Consider the following 20,890-nt stretch of genomic DNA (forward strand, 5'->3'; position numbering starts at 1 on the left):
ACCCATAGTCCGGTTACCTCGTTCGTCAAAAGGTGACCATAATGTAATAAGGTTATGGTTATGATGATCGTGCGTGCTCGGCGTCAAATCGGTGGCTAAATGAAAATCTCCCAAGCCGTATTATTTATTAAAAAAAAAAAATCTTTCGCGGAGTTCGCAGTTTTAATTTGAAAGCTTGATCGTTGCTAAGTAACTGAAAGTCAAAACAAACATCGTGATTAGTATTTTTAATAGGAATATTTTGTGCTTTTGTATAGTAATAATGCGGCTTAAATATTCCAAAACATTATTGGAAGCTCAGGTAGATAAATATTAGACTGAATATGTATTCCTTCTGCTACAGTTCCAAGTTTAGTCACTGTAGTATTATAGCAATATAATGTTTACAACAAATTACAGGAAAATGAGAGTCCAATCGCGGATATAACATGGTCCCCAAATAACGTAAAGCTGGCTGTTGCCACCTGTGAGCGGGTCGTACTGCTGTTTGACCGCGAGGGCGTGCGGCGCGACAAATTCAGCACGAAGCCCGCCGACCCGCAGGCCGGGAAGAAGTCCTACGTCATCACTGGTAAGACGTTACAATGCAATAAATGGGGCATTTACTATGCAGTTATGTATGCCCTTATTTATGAGTGCGTAGATGAAGATAGGTCTATAACAACGAAGAACAACTTTTGTAGATTTACGGCACGGAAGACGGTACATCCAGCTAAACCTACAGCATTTTATTTAGTATGAAAGAGGTGTTACTTCGCGACAAAAATGTTAAATCTGAGGTGTTGTCGACTGTACCTGAACTCTCTGATTCTGTATTATGTAGGTACAGACTACGGCAAGGTTTTAAACACCATGACTTCCTCAGTAGTATATTAGTGGGTCTGATGTGCTGTTTAATTTTTAACCGACTTCAAAAATAGGAGGAGGTTCTCAATGAGGGCTATCGTTTTTGCGCTCACCAGTTGGCGCCAATGTTGAGTAAGGTCTTGTCACTTGCTAGTGGCGAAGACAGTGGCACCAACTTGTGAGCGCTAAAGTGGTAGGAGGACTATCGCATTTGCACTCATCAAGATGGCGCCACTGTAGAGTAAGGTCCTGTCAATCGTCAGTGGTGCCAACTGTTAAGTATAAATACGATAGCCCTCATTTGAGTGTATGTTTTTTTATGACAGGGATAACGTTCAGTGACAACTCCGAGCTACTGGGCGTGGCGCAGAGCGACAGCATGGTGTTCGTGTACCGCGTGGGCGCGGACTGGAGCGGCAAGAAGGTCATCTGCAACAAGTTCCCGCTCACCGCCGCGCCCATGAAGCTGCTGCCGGCTGATAATGGCTTCTTTACCGGCACTGCTGACGGGAAAATTAGGTAGGAATGATTCTTGCAGGTGTTGCAAAAGATGTCGCGCAAATCATACTGCGTCCATAATTTCCTACAGAATACATTTTTTGTGACACATCATCCTAATGGGTTAGAACTATGCTATGTGGCAATACTGGCAATGCGTATACCACGTTTGCCTGTAAGGGATAACATTCAGCGACACTTCGGAGCTACTCGGCGTGGCGCAGAGACACAGCATGGTGTTCGTGTAGCGCGTGGGCGCGGACTGGAGCGGCAAGAAGGTCATCTGCAACAAGTTCCCGCTCACCGCCGCGCCCATGAAGCTGCTGCCGGCTGATAATGGCTTCTTTACCGGCACTGCTGACGGGAAAATTAGGTATATGAAAAGGATTCTTTCAGGTGTTGCAAAAGATGTCGCGCAAAACATACAGCGTCCATAATTTCTTACAGAATACATTTTTCTGTGACACATCATCCTAATGGGTTAGAACTATGCTATGTGGTAATACTGGCAATGCGTATACCACGTTTGCCTGTAAGGGATAACGTTCAGTGACAATTCCGAGCTGCTGGGCGTGGCGCAGAGCGACCGCATGGTGTTCGTGTACCGCGTGGGCGCAGACTGGAGCGGCAAGAAGGTCATCTGCAACAAGTTCCCGCTCACCGCCGCGCCCATGAAGCTGCTGCCGGCTGATAATGGCTTCTTTACCGGCACTGCTGACGGGAAAATTAGGTAGGAATGATTCTTGCAGGTGTCGCAAAAAATGTCGCGCAAATCATACTGCGTCCATAATTTCTTACGGAATACATTTTTCTGTGACACATCATAGCGAACTAAGGGCAGTAAGGGCTTTGTTTGGCATAGGGAAAATGAGAATTAGCAGCAGGTGTTGATCTATTCACGGGGCTGATTTTAGAGGAGACGCATGGTGTTCTCTCATATCGATGAGACACAACCAAGCCCCCTGGACCCGCAGGTTCCTGGACTGCAAGAGCAACAAGAGCTCCAGGTCTTTTCAATGCTTGTGGAAGCACTATTAGCGAACTTAAGGGCTGTGTTTACCACAGGGAAAGTGTATGATTGGCAGGCGTCGACCTATTTACAGGACTGGTTTTAAAGCTTAGTAGTTATATTGGGTAAATCTCTTTGTCAAAACCAAGCCCCCTGGACCCGCAGGTCTCTAGACTGCAAGAGCAACAAGATCTCCAGCCTGTGGACGGCGGCGTCGTGCTGTGTGACTGTGTGTCGCTGGCGCGTGGCTGCGAGGGCATGCTGTGTCGGTCCACGTCGACGGGACGCTGTATCTCAATGGGCAGCTGCTGCTCGATTAAATATTTTGTCTGTTGCAATAATGACTTCGAACCCACACAGGGAAAATTGGCACAGGGAAAGTGAGGATTGGCAGCTGTTCTATTTACAGGACTGATTTTAGAGGAGTAGCAAGCAGGACTTGCCCCAATATGAGAGTCTTAATTATGACGGGTAACACCACAACCAATCATTCTGGTCACCTAGGTCTCTAGACTGCAAGAGCAACAAGAGCTCGAGCCTGTGGACGGCGGCGCCGTGCTGCGTGTCACTGGCGCGCGGCGGCGAGGGCATGCTGGTGTCGGGACACGTGGACGGGACACTCTATCTCAATGGGCGGCTGCTGCTCGATTAATATTTTGTCTCAATTGATTTTTCAATGCTATTGTGGTAGCACACTTAGCGAACCCAAGGGATTACTACAGGGAAAGTGAGGATTGGCAGGTGTCGTCCTATTCACAGGACTAGTTTGGGAGGAGCAGCAATTAAGATATGCTCCGTTATATGAAAGCTAATTAGGGAATCTAATAACTCTGTCACAACCTTCTTCTCCACCCTGGATCTCTAGGTCCCTGGACTGCAAGAGCAACAAGAGCTCCAGCCTGTGGACGGCCGCGTCGTGCTGCGTATCGCTGGCGCGCGGCGGCGAGGGCATGCTGGTGTCGGGACACGTGGACGGGACGCTGTATCTCAACGGGCGGCTGCTGCTGCGGTATGCGCTGCCGCCTACAGCTCTTGTGCTTCTACCGCCTTATGTGAGTAGGACGTCTCTTTTTTACGGATAAACTTGTAAGATATTGATCTCATTTATGTATTTAAGATGAAGATTTTGTTCAATCATAAAGCTTTTTTGACTTACTCCTGGTTTTTTTCAGTTGAATGGATGGTTTATGTTTATTTATCCAAATTTTTAATGACCCCTATGAAAAGAAAATTCCTATTAAGGGAGAGTCCGGTAATTTGGACCAGTTTTTTTCAATCCCATTTTACACATAGTTTTCTTTTGTTTTTGCTAATGTTCATGGTATATAATGAAAGAGAAATTATTCAACTTACTATTTCATAGGTATTAATCAACACAATTGTTGTATATTTAGCACAAATCAACAAAATACGAGTTCAGAGCTTCGGTCCAATTTAGCCAACCGGTTCGATAATTTGTACCACAGGGTTACTAAATTGGATTTCAATAAATTTCAAGCCTATAAAAAAACTATGGCAAAATATTATACGATACATTCTTAACAAATTAGGTAACGAAAAGGAACAGTAGTTAATATCATAGACAATCGATATTGTTTTACACGTTATCACGATTTTGACTAAAAGTTTTGTAATTCCAATTATCGTAACACATACTTGTACCTAATCTACTTTGCCAGTCTTTTGCTTTCATTTATTGTTAGTCAAACATAACTACGCTATTATAACTTCAAAATATGATTTACTGAAAAAAAATTCAATATCCTTTGGTAAAGTTCCATACAACTTGATGTGGTACAATTTAGCCGACTAGGTGATAGTGCTTTTAAAAAATCGGTAAAAAATATAGCTTATAAATACCGAAAATTGTTTCAAAAAATTGTAATCCACACTAATTTACGCTTCTAAATAAATATTAGAAACACACTGTGATTAAATTTAACAAAATTACAAACTAAACATGCATTGTCAAAAGTTACTTGAAAACAATGAAAAAATACTTTTCAAAATAAAACACACGTGTTCGTTGTCACGGCAAAAACCACATGGCCGATATTAATTGAATTTAGTTGTGTATCGCTGAGTGTTGCAATTACAGACATTCAATTAATACTTTACGAAATATGAGGGTGGTACAATTTACCCGGCGGTACAATATACCGAACTCTCCCCTATGTGTTACCATAGGTAGGGGTGAAAACGGGCATTAGTCATTCATACAACAAGGGGATACCCACACGCGTCTTTCGAGCGTCGTCGCCTTGCCAGCGCCCGCGCAGCGTCGATGTTCGAAAGACGCTTATGTAGGGAGGCCTTACACATAATTGATTTCAACCACACACAGCTCATAGTGGGAGCGTGCGACGGGCGCGTGAGCGTGTACGAGGCGCAGCGCGGCGCGCTCGTGCGCAGCGTGGAGCCGGCGCTGCCGCCCGACGCGCGCGACCTCGTCTGCGCCGCGCCCAGCCCTTCCGGACAGGTAAGTAATAGGATTAACTGGGTAATTAAAAATGTATTTAAACAGTCGCCAGCTCACAACAGTCGGCCTTGTTTGCAGGCATGGCCAGTGGGTTAGTTATAAGCAACTCTCTCCGCCTGCTCACTAAAGGCGGGGCCTAGACCCTCTAAAACCCGACGGTATCCACCGGAATCTAATGAAACGGATCCGCGAGCTATTGTCCTAATTTGAAACTTATCTGCAGCTTCGTCTCAGGCTAGACTCTAGAGGCTCACCGGAGAGCGCTAGCTAGCCGCTAGTTTCCATAGAGTCTTTCCGGCTTCGAGGGCTCCCCCTATTCCACTATACCAATTGTTTTTAATTTTAATACAGGCTTTCTCCGCGTGATCCTTGTGCAACAGGACATGATATTATGGTCTGCGCCGTTATACAGCTCGAGGCTGTACTAAATGTGTATTATAGACGGTGGCATTCGGCGTGTTCGACGGCTGCCTAGTGGGCGAGCTGAAGGAGTCGGGCGGGCTGGAGCTGGCGACGCTGCAGATGCCGCACCTGCACGCGGCGCGCGCGCTGGCCTGGAGCGGCGACGGCACCAAGCTGGCGCTCGCCTCGCAGGCTGGAGACGTTAACAGCTCGAGGCTGTACTATAATGTGTATTATAGACGGTGGCATTCGGCGTGTTCGACGGCTGCCTAGTGGGCGAGCTGAAGGAGTCGGGCGGGCTGGAGCTGGCGACGCTGCAGATGCCGCACTTGCACGCGGCGCGCGCGCTGGCCTGGAGCGGAGACGGCACCAAGCTGGCGCTCGCCTCGCAGGCCGGCGCCGTTATACAGCTCGAAGCTGTACTAAGGTACGACATAAAACCTTCATAGAGCTCTGGCAAATGTATTGCCACCAGAGGCGTAGCGTACGTGCCTTCTGTTTGTGGAGAGTATTTTATTGAACTTTGATTTTATTTCAGACGTTGGGTATGGCGAGATTCAGTCGAAGTGCAGCATGTAAGCTCCAAGCAGCTAGTTCTCACTCGGCTGGCTAACGATGCTCCTCCACTCACCGTTACCACTAAGCAAGCCCCCGATATATTTAACGTTAGGTTCATAGGTAAGTTGTCAACAGACTTTAATTTTTATCATCTTAATTGCAAATAGCTCAAAGTGTTTGTTTTGTATTTAGGTAACGACTGGTACGCAGTGTGCAGGACAGCCTCCACGTTGATACTTTGTGACATAGCTCACGGTTTGACGAGTGAGGTAAGTCTCTATGTGATTTAAGGCGATTAGAGTCCTCAATGACCTTGGGCGTTTGACCTTCACGCCGCGAGCAACACCCGCGTACCCCGCACCAAAAACTCCGATTTGACACCGATCAAAAATACACGGGCATAGGTAGATACAGAATAGAAGCTCTTTCTTCATACATTACTGCCTATTATTTTAAACTTAAATTGATGAACCTTGATGTCGGTGTCATTTAACTCAGGCGTAAAGGTATTTAATAAAAATAACAAAATCCATGAACATTTTGTACGGGATAAAATTTTATTTTATTTTTATACTGATTGCAAAGGCCTAGTAAATAAATAACGTAATAATTTTTCTACTTGTATTTATCTAGTGCAGTTGTTTTGGAGTCAATTATAGTTTTTTTACACTAATAGATTCTATTCAGGTAGAAAATAGCGTCTGAGCGCGTCATAATTCAATTGTATCATCTGACTGCACGTACTCTATGAACAATTCTGACATAAAATCTATTGTCGAACAAAAGCTGGGTTGCACCATCTTACTTCAACTTTGACAAGCGTCAAAAGTCTGTCTAACTCCATACAAAAAACACCGGTTATCGCCAAAGCTACGGTCAAAGTTAGGTCACGTCAGGTGGTGCAACTCAGCCAAAGAAAAAATTCATTTTGATCGCTAATGTCAGTTTGCAGCGAGTGACACAACCTCCCCGTCTGAAGGCCAGCGGCCGACTGCCGCCCGCACCCCGCGAAGGCCCCCTCAACAGCAAAACGTTCGGAATTTATCAAAAGTAAAATTTATGAATGAAAGTAATGTTCGATTGAAAAACGCAACGTGTCATTTAAAGATTAAAGAATTCCTAATCTATTCGTGCAAAAATCTTTTAAATTAACATAGCCGTTTCGGAGGAGTAGGGAATTTAAGTAAAAAATCGATGTCCCGTATTTATTTTTTTAATCCAAAACAAAGAGACGTAGCGAAAATTCAAACGTCACAAATGTAGTCCTTGAACTGTTGTATAACATATATTTTTTTCAACTATTTCTATCCAGCAGTAAAAGAGGAGTAGGCTTTACAAAATGCCCATTTGGCGCGGATTGAGGACTCTAATCGCCTTAATGTTACTTTGATTATTTTTTACCGACACGCAGAGGTAAATGAGTTTATTGCTGCGCTCCTTTTCAGCACTTGCTAACTTTTGGTCTTGCAGCACTAGTAGTGATAAGGAAAAAAATATTGTGAGACATCTAAAGGCTTCTCATAAAAACCCTTAGGAAACGTAATATTTAGCTTGTTCTTTTATTTTACTTGTAAGCACAGTTTATTATGTCCGTTTTCGCCATCAATCCCTAATTTTTAAGTGACTATGGTACCACGTAACAGGAATTTTGTTTTCAAAGGGGTCACTTAAAAATTAGGGATTGATGGCGAAAACTTAGTCTACTAGGCTAGCGGCCGCCCGCGACTTCGTACGCGTGGATCCCGATTTACCCCCTTCATCTATCTTACGCGGTTTAGATTTTTTCATACAAATGTTTTTTCCCGCTAACTCCCGTTTCCGTGGGAATTTTGCAATATCCTGTTGTAACTAAGCTTTAAGTTTACTAAGGTACCTGCATGCCAAATTTCAAGCGTCTTAACTTAAGCGGTTTAGATTTTTCATACAAAAGTATTTTCCCGCTAATTCCCATTCCCGTGGGAATTCCTAAGTATACTATAACCTGCCCAGGAGTATGAAGAATAATTGTACCAACTTTCGTTAAAATCCGTCGAGTAGTTTTTGTTTCTATAAGGAACATACGGACAGACAGACAGACAGACAGACAAAAATTTTACTGATTGCATTTTTGGCATCAGTATCGATCACTAATCACCCCCTGATAGTTATTTTGAAAATATATTTCATGTACAGAATTGACCTCTCTACAGATTTATTTTAAGTATAGATAGATTTAGATTCAAACTGACTGACAATAATGGTCAGATCCCGTGGGCGGGCGGCGGCGAGCGCGTGTACGCAGCGGTGGGCGGCGCGTGCCTGCTGCACCGCGCCGGCGAGCTCAGCGTCGTCGAGTACGGCCTGGATCGGGTGCTGCACACGGTTAGTCTTTTTCACATCCCACTAAGTAGGACTACAATTCGATGGGTGCCGGGAATAAAGCCACAATCGACAAAACACAATTTTACAGGAGAAGAGATTTAGTGTCAATTTTGAACAATTCTAAACTACGAGGCGTATCAAAACGGTTTGTATATCAAACGATGCATTATTTTTTCTGGACAAATTTTAAATGATGCATGGGGAATAACGATTCAATATCCATAGTGCTTTTGGTAAATCAGGCAGTTTCAAAGATAAAATTCTGAAAAACATTCAAAAGGTGTATAGGGACCCGCAGTTTACTAAAATCACTTAATCGGAAAACTGCTGCTATGGCTATTGCGGCTTTATTCCAGGCACCCATCGAAAATTGTTTCTTTTTGTTCCCATGTCCCATCACGGAAAATAATATGATTAATGTTTCAGAAGATTCTTTGAGCTGTTTTTGAAAGTTCTGAATAAATTCTGATACCAGTGCATCAAGTGGCTTGTGATAAATCATAAATTTTGAGATCATAATTGATCTGCCAAATCTGTATTGCTAGGTGCGCACAGAGCGCGTGAACCCGCACGTGCTAAGCGTTCGTATCAACGAGGGCGGCGACACGCGTAAGCACCTTGCCTACCTGCTGGACCGCCAGACCATCGCCGTGGTTGACCTTACTACTGGTGAGTGGGTTTGAAACAGTTTTCGTAAACATTGTGGTACGGTTTATTTATCATATGGCATGCGATAGTTATTGAGATAATCGTGAAAATGGTTAGAAGGCGATCACACTTCACTCTGTAATGTTTTATTATGTTCTCAAATTTTTTGGAGCAGTTGACCTGGTTGATGGCTACTTCATTTTAAAACAGGTGTCCAACTGGGTCAATGGTGGCACGAAGCGCGCGTGGATTGGCTAGAGCTAAACGAGACCGGCCAGCTACTGTTATTGCGGGATACGCGCAGAAGGCTTGCGCTGTTGCGGCTTGAAACTGGAGATAAGGTATAATCATTATTTTACCAGATCTATTTCTCGTAAATGATTTTGATGCTTGAAACCGCTTGTTTAAAATTGATAGCTGTATTAATAAGTGAAATTGATGCTTACAGGAAATTATAGCAAGTGGGGTGGGTTTCGTGCAGTGGATAGAAAACTGCGACGCGGTTGTGGCGCAAACTCCCACACATCTGCTGATTTGGTAATAATGACTCAACTTTTTAAATTGCACAACACTCATATCTGTTATAAAAGAAATGGTTCAATAACAGGATATTTTTCACCAGGTACAGTGTATGGGAAGCAGATAGCGCAGAGATGGCTGAATGTAGCGGCGGCGTAGCGGTGGAAGTTAATGCACGTCGCGTACTATTCGAGGGCGGACAAGTGCCGTACTTGCAATTGGATGAACATCGTCTAGCATTCAGTACGTACTTCATCACTAGCCTTAAAATTAGTAGGATTAGATAAGAACGAGATTCAGATAGAGCTTATTTACATTGTTGTTCCAGATAACGCGTTGCGTAGTGGTGATCTGGCTGGGTGTGCAAAATATCTAGACGGTGTTGGAAACAATGCCGACGTGGCATCGTTGTGGAGGCAGTTAGCTGAACGGGCTCTGGCTACTGATGACATTCAAGTAAACAAGAACTTCGTAATAGATTATCTTTAAGAAGGCAAATAGAGCGTTAATTTGGAATAAAAATTAATTGCAGCTAGCAGCAAAATGTTACCGAGAAGTAGGCGACGAAGCACGAATGTTCTATCTGGACAAGACTGTAGAATTAGCCGCATCAGTTGGCGATGGTGATGTGGCTGCAGGTAAAAGAGATATTTCGCAAGTAACTTAAAATAACGTTTAATTGTAGAGTATACCCTTGTCTTGTTGCTCGTATCTTGGAGTAAGTTTCCAAGAGTAAGGTCACCGCACACGGTTCACCGGGCACAACCACAAAACGCCACCACCGGCATATACAATAGATTTTCGTGTGGCCGAGTTTTGTGTCGTTGCTAAATCTTTTTGTTGTTCTTCTTAAGCCTGTTTGCCTTTCTCTTGATTCCTTTAGGTCTCATGATTGCTATTTTGTATTTGGATCTCGTAAATTATTAACATATTATTCAATCATGTACCGTAGGATTAAACGTAGCCACAGTGCGCGCTCGCCTCTCCATATTCGCGGGAGACCTACCGTCTGCGGAGGAGTGGTACGTGAAGAAAGCCGGGAAGCCAGAGCTAGCTATCGACATGTACAAGCAGTTTAACCGGTGGGCCGAGGCCGTGGCTCTGGCCGAGAAGACTGATCGCGCTGCTGTGGCGATGCTGAAACAGCAGCATATGGACTACTTGACTTCTACTGGTTAGTTTTTTCAAGAGTATCTTCGATCATTATTGCATTAGCAGCATAACGGCCTTTGACCATCCAGTATTGAATGTAAGAGAATGCGTAACATAAGGTTTCTCCCATTTTTTCATTAGCCATCTTCTGGAGGTCGTCGGTCCATAGAATAGGTCCTATACTACGTTTGCAGAGACATATGGTTTCCCTCAGTTTCCATCCGAAAACCTGTTTCCACCTTTCACGGATTAACAGTCAATTTGAAGCATTATTTAGCAGTTGTCTTAGCTCTGCAGTGCGATTCTATAAAACCTTCACCTAGACATCGCAACTAAATCCGCGGTGAGTTTTTAGATTAGCATTCTAAAAACTCTATCGTCGGCACGAATTTACTCTAGCGCTACGCTTGTCGGCGCGGCAGCGGGTTGAAAGAACTACTGGATGTAGCATTAAAAAGAAATTCAGAGTCATCAGAGTGACATTTTATATGTATAATCGTGAACCCATCGTAAACCCCTTTGGCTGAAATGATGATGATGATGATGAATCGTGAGCCCACAAAAAAATTACGTTTTCTAAAGGTCGTCTAGGCGAAGCTGGGGCAGCACTAGCCTCATCAGGAGACGTGCAAGGCGCGGTACGGCTATGGCTGCGCGGCGGGCGCGCGCGAAGAGCCGCTGCGCTGTTGCTGCAACATGCTTCGCTGCTGCGGGATACGGAACTGGTGGACGCTGTGCATACGCAGCTTGTACAGGTAGGTAGAGAAGGGTGGCTATCGGATTTTGAACTTTAATGTGAAGGTACAATTTTGTGAAAAGCCTCGTTGCCTCGCTGCTGCGTGACATTGACGCTGCTGACGACTCACTTTATGCGTGTTGACGATACTATGACGCATAATAATATGTGTGTGACACTTAGGCTGGCGCACGTACCTACTGGATTTTGATAGACTCGACTTTCCAAAACTAGAAGATTTTCTTGTTAGTCTTCTTTGCTTTTGCTATATTCATAATTCAAATGCAAAAAATTATGCGTGACATTATAGGTATTCAATAATATTTTATAGGAAGAATGGTGGGAGATGGCCGGAGAAATATCAGAGAGAAGAGGAGACAGCCGAACTGCTGTTGAATATTACGCCAAAGGGAACAACTTCGCCAGAGCTGTTCAACTTGCTAGAGAGGTAACTGTACCTACTTACTGAAGTGCTATTTAAAGATCTCGATAGTATACTGACTTACTAGATTTCTCTTACTTGTTTGTAAAGGCTTGTCCAGCTGAGGTGACTAGCTTGGAAGGTATGTGGGGCTCCTGGTTGGTGAGTTCCCGCCAGGCGGGCGCTGCGGTCCCGCATCTGATCGAAGCTGGAGACACAAGAGGTGCTTTAGCTGCGGCGCTGAAAGCACATCACTATAGGAAGGCTTTACAGATTGTTCAGGTAATGTTTAATCACCTTTTTGGTACTCTTGACAAATGATAATGCACATTTATCCTAAAACTTTTGTAGATAGTCAAAGAGTTTCTATTATTGCATTTTTTCAGGTTATCGAAGACAAGGAATCCATTCGTGAGCAATGTGAACAACTGGGCGATCATTTCATATCAACACAAGTAAACAATTTTTCTATTTTTCTAAATTGTTCTCTTTCGCATAACCAGATTCTTATAAGTCAATTTTCATTAAGGAATGGGAGACCGCAGAACGAATATTAAGTTCATGTGGGATGGCAGAGCGCTGCGTACGCGCATACAACACTGCAGGTCGTGTGGCCGACGGGTTACGGCTCGCGGCTCAACATCTAACGGAAGAAGAAACCAGGGATATTTATTTGCCACTAGCCCAGCAAATGAGAGAGGATGGCCAACTGCGGAAAGCGGAACAGATATACATCGGGCTTGGGGAGCCTGATGAGGCCATTTCTATGTATAAGGTATGTAAGAAGAAAAGAGCGTATCGTGAAGAGTTAACTTGGAAATGTATGTGTACTGAAGACCCATTTGCAACCTTAGTTACTTGAATTTAAAGGCTGCAATTAATTACCCAGGAAGCATCCCAATACGAAGCCATGTTGCGATTGGTCGCGGCGCATCGCAGTTCCTTGCTTGAGGCCACGAGGAGACACGTGGCGCAGGCGTTGCATGCGTCAGGTGACCTAAGGGCCGCTGAGAACTACTACATACAAGCTGGTAAGACTAGTGTAGATGGACTTCTAAAGCTAGAGGTCGTAAAACTAAAATTCAGGACTAAGAAGATTCCCTTTTGCAGGCGATTGGAAGGCAGCAATTCAAATGTACCGTTCAGCGGGACAGTGGGAAGGAGCGGAGAGAGTGGCGCGAGCGCATGCCCCAAGTAGTGTGCAACAACAAGTATGTTTATTCTGAAGCTTATAGCCATCCTCTTGGCTATCATATAGATTACGTCATATGCTCGTACTGTTGGTATCTATTTTTTTTTTACTGTAGGTTGCATTGCAATGGGCCGGAGCACTGGGTGGCGCTCCTGCTGCGAGGCTGTTAGCTGCCAGGGGGCTGGCTGCCTTGGGAGCGCGGTGGGCTTTGCAGGCACAAAGGTCTGTACATCATTTCCAGTTTTAGGCCTATTGTCTAATTTGATATTAAAGATTAATACAAAAGCGTTTAATACAGTTTTTATTAGATGGAGCATAGTGTAACTAGCTTTTTATACGCCCAGTGTAAGCTTTTACAGTTGCGCTCTTGTCTTCAGTTGGGTCTTTTTAACTTTCCCTCCTCGATGTGCGCTCTGTGCATTGACACCGCCCTAGTTGTAGTTATGATGCGTCCACACTGCTTAAAGCCCAATGAGTACCAAGCTTGCCGTCGATGCGTGTTGTTTTGTGATCACGCGTTTGCCAATGCCGTAATGTTGCATCCAGACTGGGCGAATGGGCTCGCGGGGCAAACTCAACATTCTGCTCACTCAAGAGCAGAGTGAGCAGGATGACCAGCGTCAGCAAGCTTGGTACTCATTGGGCTCTAAGATTGTGCTGGTGTCAGATGGGACATCGCACTGGAGCTGAGCGAGTTGGGCGGCGGGGTGACCAAACGTGAGGTGGCACGGCATGAGGCAGCGGCACTAGCAGACGAACAACCGGAGGCGGCCGAGGCGGCCTTTCTGCGCGCCGCTGCGCCTGATGACGCTGTACGCATGTGGCTGGCGAGAGGACAGCACCAGCGGGCTTTGGTGCTGGCTGAGCAGCACGCCTCGCATATGGTGAGATGCTTTTGAATCTTCTGCAAGCTGAGTGATGGCAGAAGCGTGAGATGGCGCGACCCAAAGCGACCGTGGTAGCTTTCCTAGCCAGGGCAGCACCAGCTGGCTTTGGTGTTGGCTGAGCAGCACGTTTCTCTGCGAACGGGGTACCTATAGATACATATACATAGGTGCGATCCGAGGTGGTTGTACAATTGTAATACTTTCTTTTCTCAGAAAAAATAAACTCTTTCTGAAGATTACTTTAAAGATAATTTCAACAAAATAGGTGGAAGAAGTGTTGGTTGAAGGAGCGCGCGCCGCCGCCGAGCGCGGCGACCTGGCGCAGTTCGAGACGCTCATGATACGCGCCAACCGCCCGCGGGAGGTCGTCCAGCACTACAAGGATCTTGGTAACTATTTCTGACGATACATTGGTATTACAGTGTCTATGATTATCACATACGGCTTTCTATTAATCTACTGAAATAATCTTGGTGTCCAGAACTATGGGATGAGGCGTCACGAGTGTCTCGTGAGTACCTTCCCGACGGAGGAGAGCCAGTGCCGTCTTCAGTGCCGCCGTTGTTGCAACGGGCCGCTGATCATGCTGACAGGTTAGGCTTTTTTATTTACATTTCGTTTGTGCTTGAAACCTTGGAATCTCGAAGTAGATGTATATCTTTATCAATAAGTTCCCAGTGATATTTACACATTCGAATAATTTTGTTGCTTCATTGGTTGTAATTTAAATCAATTTATAATCTTATAATTTGCGTGGAATTTATTGTCATAAACTTAAAATTAGTTAAATAATTTCTTCAAGCGTGTGCGACCTTAGTAGCCGTTCTATTTGTTATTTTCGTGGATAACGGTGCTGGTTGTGCATTTATTTAAGATATATCTGTAAGACTTTTTGTAAAACCGTTTGTACAATTGTTTGTTGTCCCTAATAAAATAAAATAAAATAAAATAAAAATAAAATAAATTTATATGTTTGTGCATGCTCTACTCTGATTCTTATAATTTAATCAATCTTGAGCATAATAAGGCTGTAAATACTTGTTCTCAACATCAGAGGTGAATGGTGGGAAGCAGTGGAACTGTTAATCAGCGCGAGCGCAGCGGGCGCCAACGGCGGGGCCGCTCGATTGGCGGAGCGAGCGGCCCTTCGCGCGGCGCGTCTGGCACGGGATCACTTGCACGATCAGAGGAGACGGGCTGCGGCCGAGATGCTGTATGAGAGGTATGACACTTAGGGGGATACATTTAAAGACAGAAATAGTTCGAGAGATCGTATAGTTTGGAAGAAATTGCAACATATTTTTTTTCCCATGTCTTTAGATTCGCTGCAATTGGTCAAAGTGACATTGGAGAGCAGCTAAGGGCTGCACTAACGGACGGTTACAGCGGGGACGAAGAAGCAGCAGGTAATCTTCACCTTTTTAAATTATTAGGTAAAATGGTATTTATTAACAGATACATTTAATTATTTTTTCTTATATTATACATTTTGTATTAAAAAAAAAATAAAAAAAATATCGGTGAGTTGAAAGTTTGAGCTACCCAGGCCGACAATATAGTCAATCAATATTGTCAATGTAGGTCCATCGAATGAGTACCAGGAGGAGGAAGAGGTGACCGTGACTCAAGTGCGAGAGACCTCCGAAGACGCCGAGGGCGCCGCATTGGAGCGACTAGCGCGCGCCGGGCACTGGCAGCGCTGCCTGGCGCACGCCGGGCCCCGCGCGCCGCACTACGCGCTGCGGTACGCCGTGCATCTGTTCAAGGCGCACCCCGTGAGTACCCGAAAAACTTGCATAAGTCTTATAAATATTCTGTCAGGACCTCATAGGCAAGGCGAGCGGTGAGTAGTGACTCAGTGGTGTCTATGTAGCGCAGATTCTGCCCTAAGCTGCCTCGCGGCGTGTACGTATACAACTGTTCAACTGTTTCCATGCAGGCACCTTCAGAGGCAAATTTCTCACAAAATAAATCAAAATTTATCGGTTTTTTCTTTAGCGGATGGAAGGCATCGACATCGAAAGCGAAGACGTTCCCGAAGCGCTCTCACAAGTGCTAGAGGTGCTCCGTCAGTACCTCGTAGGCGACGCGGGCCCCGATACAGTGGTATCAAGCGCAGACACGGCCCTGGCGCGTGGCGTGTGCGGCGAGCTGCTGTCGCGCGCGTCGACCGCTTCGCAAAGAAATACTTCTCAAAAAATAAATCAAAATTGATCGGTCTTTTCCGCAGCGTATGGAAGGCATCGACATCGAAAGCGAAGACGTTCCCGAAGCGCTCTCACAAGTGCTAGAGGTGCTCCGCTAGTACCTCGTAGGCGATGCGGGCCCCGATACAGTAGTATCGAGCGCGGACACGGCCCTGGCGCGCGGCGTGTGCGACGAGCTGATAGCGCGCGCGTCGACCGCCTCGCAAAGGCAAATCTCTCACAAAATAAATCAAAATTTATCGGTTTTTTCTTTAGCGGATGGAAGGCATCGACATCGAAAGCGAAGACGTTCCCGAAGTGCTGTCACAAGTGCTAGAGGTGCTCCGTCAGTACCTCGTAGGCGACGCGGGCCCCGATACAGTAGTATCAAGCGCGGACACGGGCCTGGCGCGCGGCGTGTGCGGCGAGCTGCTAGCGCGCGCGTCGACCGCTTCGCAAAGAAATACTTCTCAAAAAATAAATCAAACTTGATCGGTCTTTTCCGCAGCGGATGGAAGGCATCGACATCGAAAGCGAAGACGTTCCCGAAGCGCTCTCACAAGTGCTAGAGGTGCTCCGTCAGTACCTCGTAGGCGACGCGGGCCCCGATACAGTGGTATCGAGCGCGGACACGGCCCTGGCGCGCGGCGTGGGCGGCGAGCTGATAGCGCGCGCGTCGATCGCCTTGCAAAGCCATACCTCTCAAAAAATAAATCAAATTTGATCGGTCTTTTCCGCAGCGTATGGAAGGCATCGACATCGAAAGCGAAGACGTTCCCGAAGCGCTGTCACAAGTGCTAGAGGTGCTCCGCCAGTACCTCGTAGGCGACGCGGGCCCCGATACAGTGGTATCGAGCGCGGACACGGCCCTGGCGCGCGGCGTGTGCGGCGAGCTGTTAGCACGCGCATCGTGTGCGCCCCGCGCGCTGCGGGCGCTGCAAGACACCGCCAATGTGTTACGCGCTGCTGGCGCCGACGATAGGGCGATGCAGGTGGGGACTCATTGTACAGTTATTGATAGTATTTATTATTACGATGTATTAGGCAATACATTTTGATGTAAAATGGCATCTATTACAACTAGAAACATAACCCTCTTTCTGGTGCATTCGGGTAAAAAGATACTATCATACTATAGTGTTCACTTGATGTGCATACGTAGTCTGTACACCGGCAAACACTTTTCCGTACCTTTATTTAGCTCCATTATTTGGTGAGACATTCACCTTGACATTGTTTTTCGGTTTAAATAAAACCTAATGGTAGCACTCGACACTGAAAATTCTTCTCGTTGAGGTACTTTAATGTTTGCTTATAGTTTTTGTAATGTTATTGTCGCTTACACAGGCGATAACGCTACTGATGGCGCTGCACGTGGCGCAGGTGGCGGGGCGGGCGGCGCGCGCGCTGCCGCGCTACTCCGACATCGTCGTCGCCGACGTCGGTAAGTAACTAAACACGCCGCCGACACACTTCATTGTAAGATAACGCTGCTGCTGCGCTGCCGCTGACACACTTCATTATAAGAACTCTTCAAATTATACGTTTTGTCGTGCGTATGCAAGTCCGCAAACTTATTGTTGGTACTTGTCAATTTTATTCCAACGCAATTATCATACAATTTTCTATGTGAGGTCCTGAAAACGGACGACTAAAGTCCCTTTCTAAAGTGCCCTAGTACTTAATGCGACGTTCATTGAGCACTTCACATTTCACAATACAAAATAGGAATAAGTAGATTTACGTTTAATTATAGATATTTTAAGCCGAAGTAATAAAGTGTAAATGTGATTTTTAATGCATGCGATAACTCTCGTAGTACTGTAGTATAATCAAATAATGTACTTAGTAACTTTTTTTAAGAAAGCTAAATACAAAGCGTATTGTACATGCAGTAGTTATACCGACCCAATTGAAGCTCTTTTTGTGAGGTTGTATAAGCTTACAAGTTTATATTCATAAATAACATGACATTTCACTATAATTCCACTAAAGAAAACAATGGAAAATCTTGCAGTTGACGAAGTTTCACTGCAAAACAAATAGTTCGAACATAAAGTAAGTAAAGCTAGTCTTTACAGCCGGTATTGACATTTATGAAAGTTTAACTTCAATGCGGAGGCGGCTGATTGTTTGAGTTAATCTCGATTTAGTTATTTTCTACTTGAAAAAAGTAAGTTTTAATTAAAACTAGCTGACCCGGCGAACTTTGTTTTTTTAAATTTCGAACGGGATAAAAAGTCCTTCCGTCCGTCCTTCTCCTGGCTCTAAACTACCTCCCTGACAATTTTCAGCTAAATCGGTTCAGCCGTTCTTGAGTTATAAGTGGAGTAACTAAAACGACTTTCTTTTATATATATAGATGTCGACAGTAAATGTCAGATTAGATTACAGGAAAAATAAACTTTAAAACAAAATCACGTGAATAAATATTAATTCATAAGCCAAAAGTTAATAAATTTCTAATATTGTAGGTACCAGACAGACAAACTTGTGTCTTAATTAATGTAAGTGCTCCTGTATTTTACTTACCGCAAGTAAAAACCGTATAACTAATGCTCTTTCAGGAGCAGAATTTAGTATGCACGCTGTCAACGTAGCCGTAGCACGTAGTCAACATAATCTGCTACGTCGTTTCGTAGCAGCTGCTACGGCGAGCTAATGTAGCACCCATTACTATGCTGCGCTACGGCGTAGCAATTTGTAGCTAAATGTCTTTTACCGCGTAAATTGCAATGTTATTATTTTTCACTTACTCTTAAAATTTATTGAGGTTATTTTCACTGACACTTTAAACGTATTAAGGTTATCACTTAAAATTTAAATGTTACTCTTAATTCCAAATAACACAGCGTATTATGCGAGTGGAGTGGCGATTCGCGCTGAAGGCAGCGGTGGGTCACGAGAGGCTTTCGTGCTTCTGAACCGCTGTCTCGACCTGGCTGAAGCTGCAGACGAAGATTCGGCTCATATGCTCGATTACACCGACTTTGGTATAGATATTTTTATATTCAAATTAATAACATTTGATGGACAATACTTGTGGTTGTTTTCAAATAACTTAATAACTTGTATGGTTTTGATATAGAGTGCACAGATTGGTCCCGTACACCTCTTCTGTTGGAAAGCGCGTGTGTGCGCGGCGCGCCTTTGGACGACATTCGCGAATGGGTACTTGCTGTTTCTATGGACCAAGCCGTTGAACAGGTAGGTGAAAATAAATTTATCTAGTCTATACATACCCCCATTATGTATTATTATGGATTACAAAGGAGAACATAAATAACATGCATGTCATCTGATTACATGATACGTAGTATTTATAACCATGTGATGGTTTGATACCAGACGCTGCCGGTGGATTCGCGCGGCCAGTACGGCGCGGCGTTGGGCGCGGGCGAAGCGTGTTGCGTTCTCACCGGGTACCCATTGGGATCTCGCCTCGTCACATTTACCAACGGTGAGCATCGTGTTGAACTCTAACTTTTAAATATTTACGTTGTGGTTACTGTTTATTTTGGAAACAAGCACTTTTTTAGTGTTGATAATTTGTTAAAATATGTGTTTGGTCATCTAGGTCTGTAAAGTTTAACGACGTGTAGGTAAATGGTTAACCACGAGCTTAGCAGCAAATTCGTACAAGAATCAGGGTGGGCTTCGCATTAAATATTTCTCGCGGAATGTTTTTCAACTTCTTCTTCTTAGTCGGGCACTCTTCACTCGGGTCGTGGTTGCGCTGACGAGGTACACGAATGTGCTTCCATTTCTGACGGTTAGAGGCGTCGCGTTTTTCAACTTAGACTAGGCAGGTTCTGTTTGTTAATTATCGTGTATTGTCGGCCGTTTGGTGTAGTGGTTCAGAACGGACTACTATGCCGAGAGGTCCCGGGTTCGATTCCCGGCCGGACAGAAATTGAAATGATGAATTTTAATTTCTGTGACGGGTCTGGGTGGTACTATGTATAATATGTATGTATTTAAAAAAAATATATCAGTTAAGCTAGCACCCATAACACAAGCATATTAATTGCTTACTTTGGGGCTAGATGGCGCTGTGTGAGATTGTCCAAAGATATTTATTTATTTATTTAAGTGGCCTGCTCTTGGTAGGTCGCTGCGCGAACCGCGAGTGGTGGTCGCGCTGCGCGGCGGCGGCACGCGGCGGCGGCGCGGCGCAGGCGCTCGTCTCGCACATCACCGACTGGTGCGGGCCCGCCGACTTTGCGCAACTCTAATCAACATCGAACGCTAACAAAATCAATTGAGTGCATTGTAGCATTTGTAGCTATACACCTAAGCTATCAAAATGTAAATCTCCACCCGCTGATGTACAGTCACGGAATGAAAAGGTTCGTCAGTTTTCAAATTGATTCCTTCAACGAATCGCGAGCACATATTACCTTTTGAAACTATGTTACAGAATAATCTCGAGTTAGAGAAAATAATCTTTAACTGTTCGTCAGTAAAGTTCAAAATTATTCAGATCAAAGTTGTTTGACGATTTATCTTGTCAAGATTATTATGATTGCTAAATAAAACCTTCTTGTTGGTTCAACCTGCCATTATTATTTAGTTCTATTAAATAAAAAAAAGTAGATTTTGTAACATTGCATGGGATAGAAAATTAAACAAGCAAAACCTCATTCGTTAGCAAACGTCATATTTATTTAAATGTTAGCAGCACTGTTTCTTGCGCTGTTATGTTGGCAGGTTTGACTCTTACAGTACCTAGTGCAAGCGAAAACCGACACTAAGGTGACGAACCTTTTCATTCCGCGACTGTACTTTTTGCTACTTGTCAAAATGCAACTCTCCCATAGATTTTGTGTGGTAGTGGGGTATAACATGAAATCATATTGCGGACTCAATTGATTGCAATTAATTCAGAGTTACTAACAATCGTCTTTCGAGAAATAGTAGCGTAGTCGTAGCAAGAGTTGTATAGGTACTATTGTTAAAGATCTCATGTTAGAGTTAAAATAATGTTTACGGATTA

At 44.5% G+C, this 20,890-nt stretch overlaps 1 protein-coding gene across 2 annotated transcripts; it reads left to right on the plus strand.

The window, feature by feature from the left end:
* The first annotated feature begins 209 nt into the window (after nucleotides 1–209).
* Nucleotides 210–20,202, plus strand: Oseg2 (intraflagellar transport protein Oseg2). 2 transcript variants are annotated; one of them, XM_028300119.1, is made up of 36 exons: nucleotides 210–301; nucleotides 400–571; nucleotides 1,173–1,365; nucleotides 3,219–3,405; nucleotides 4,698–4,832; nucleotides 5,474–5,661; nucleotides 5,773–5,912; nucleotides 5,985–6,061; nucleotides 8,037–8,153; nucleotides 8,699–8,822; nucleotides 9,012–9,142; nucleotides 9,250–9,338; nucleotides 9,424–9,563; nucleotides 9,649–9,776; nucleotides 9,853–9,958; nucleotides 10,273–10,494; nucleotides 11,055–11,227; nucleotides 11,540–11,656; nucleotides 11,741–11,911; nucleotides 12,016–12,084; nucleotides 12,159–12,404; nucleotides 12,519–12,660; nucleotides 12,740–12,840; nucleotides 12,937–13,043; nucleotides 13,489–13,705; nucleotides 13,974–14,097; nucleotides 14,190–14,301; nucleotides 14,763–14,930; nucleotides 15,029–15,114; nucleotides 15,290–15,483; nucleotides 16,635–16,886; nucleotides 17,242–17,338; nucleotides 18,747–18,887; nucleotides 18,983–19,101; nucleotides 19,243–19,354; nucleotides 20,005–20,202. In XM_028300119.1, the coding sequence occupies exons 1-36, from the start codon at nucleotides 263–265 to the stop codon at nucleotides 20,127–20,129; spliced, it is 5,061 nt and encodes a 1,686-aa protein (XP_028155920.1). In that variant the 5' UTR covers nucleotides 210–262; the 3' UTR covers nucleotides 20,130–20,202. The 2 variants fall into 2 exon arrangements, with proteins under 2 accessions (XP_028155920.1, XP_028155914.1); XM_028300113.1 differs by lacking the exons at nucleotides 210–301; nucleotides 400–571; nucleotides 1,173–1,365; nucleotides 3,219–3,405; nucleotides 4,698–4,832 and having other exon boundaries at nucleotides 5,492–5,661; nucleotides 19,988–20,067.
* The last annotated feature ends 688 nt before the right edge of the window (nucleotides 20,203–20,890 follow it).

Source organism: Ostrinia furnacalis, unplaced genomic scaffold, assembly GCF_004193835.3.
Source record: "Ostrinia furnacalis isolate ACB-3 unplaced genomic scaffold, ASM419383v2 OfSCF0069, whole genome shotgun sequence".
NCBI classification, from domain to species: Eukaryota; Metazoa; Arthropoda; class Insecta; order Lepidoptera; family Crambidae; genus Ostrinia; species Ostrinia furnacalis.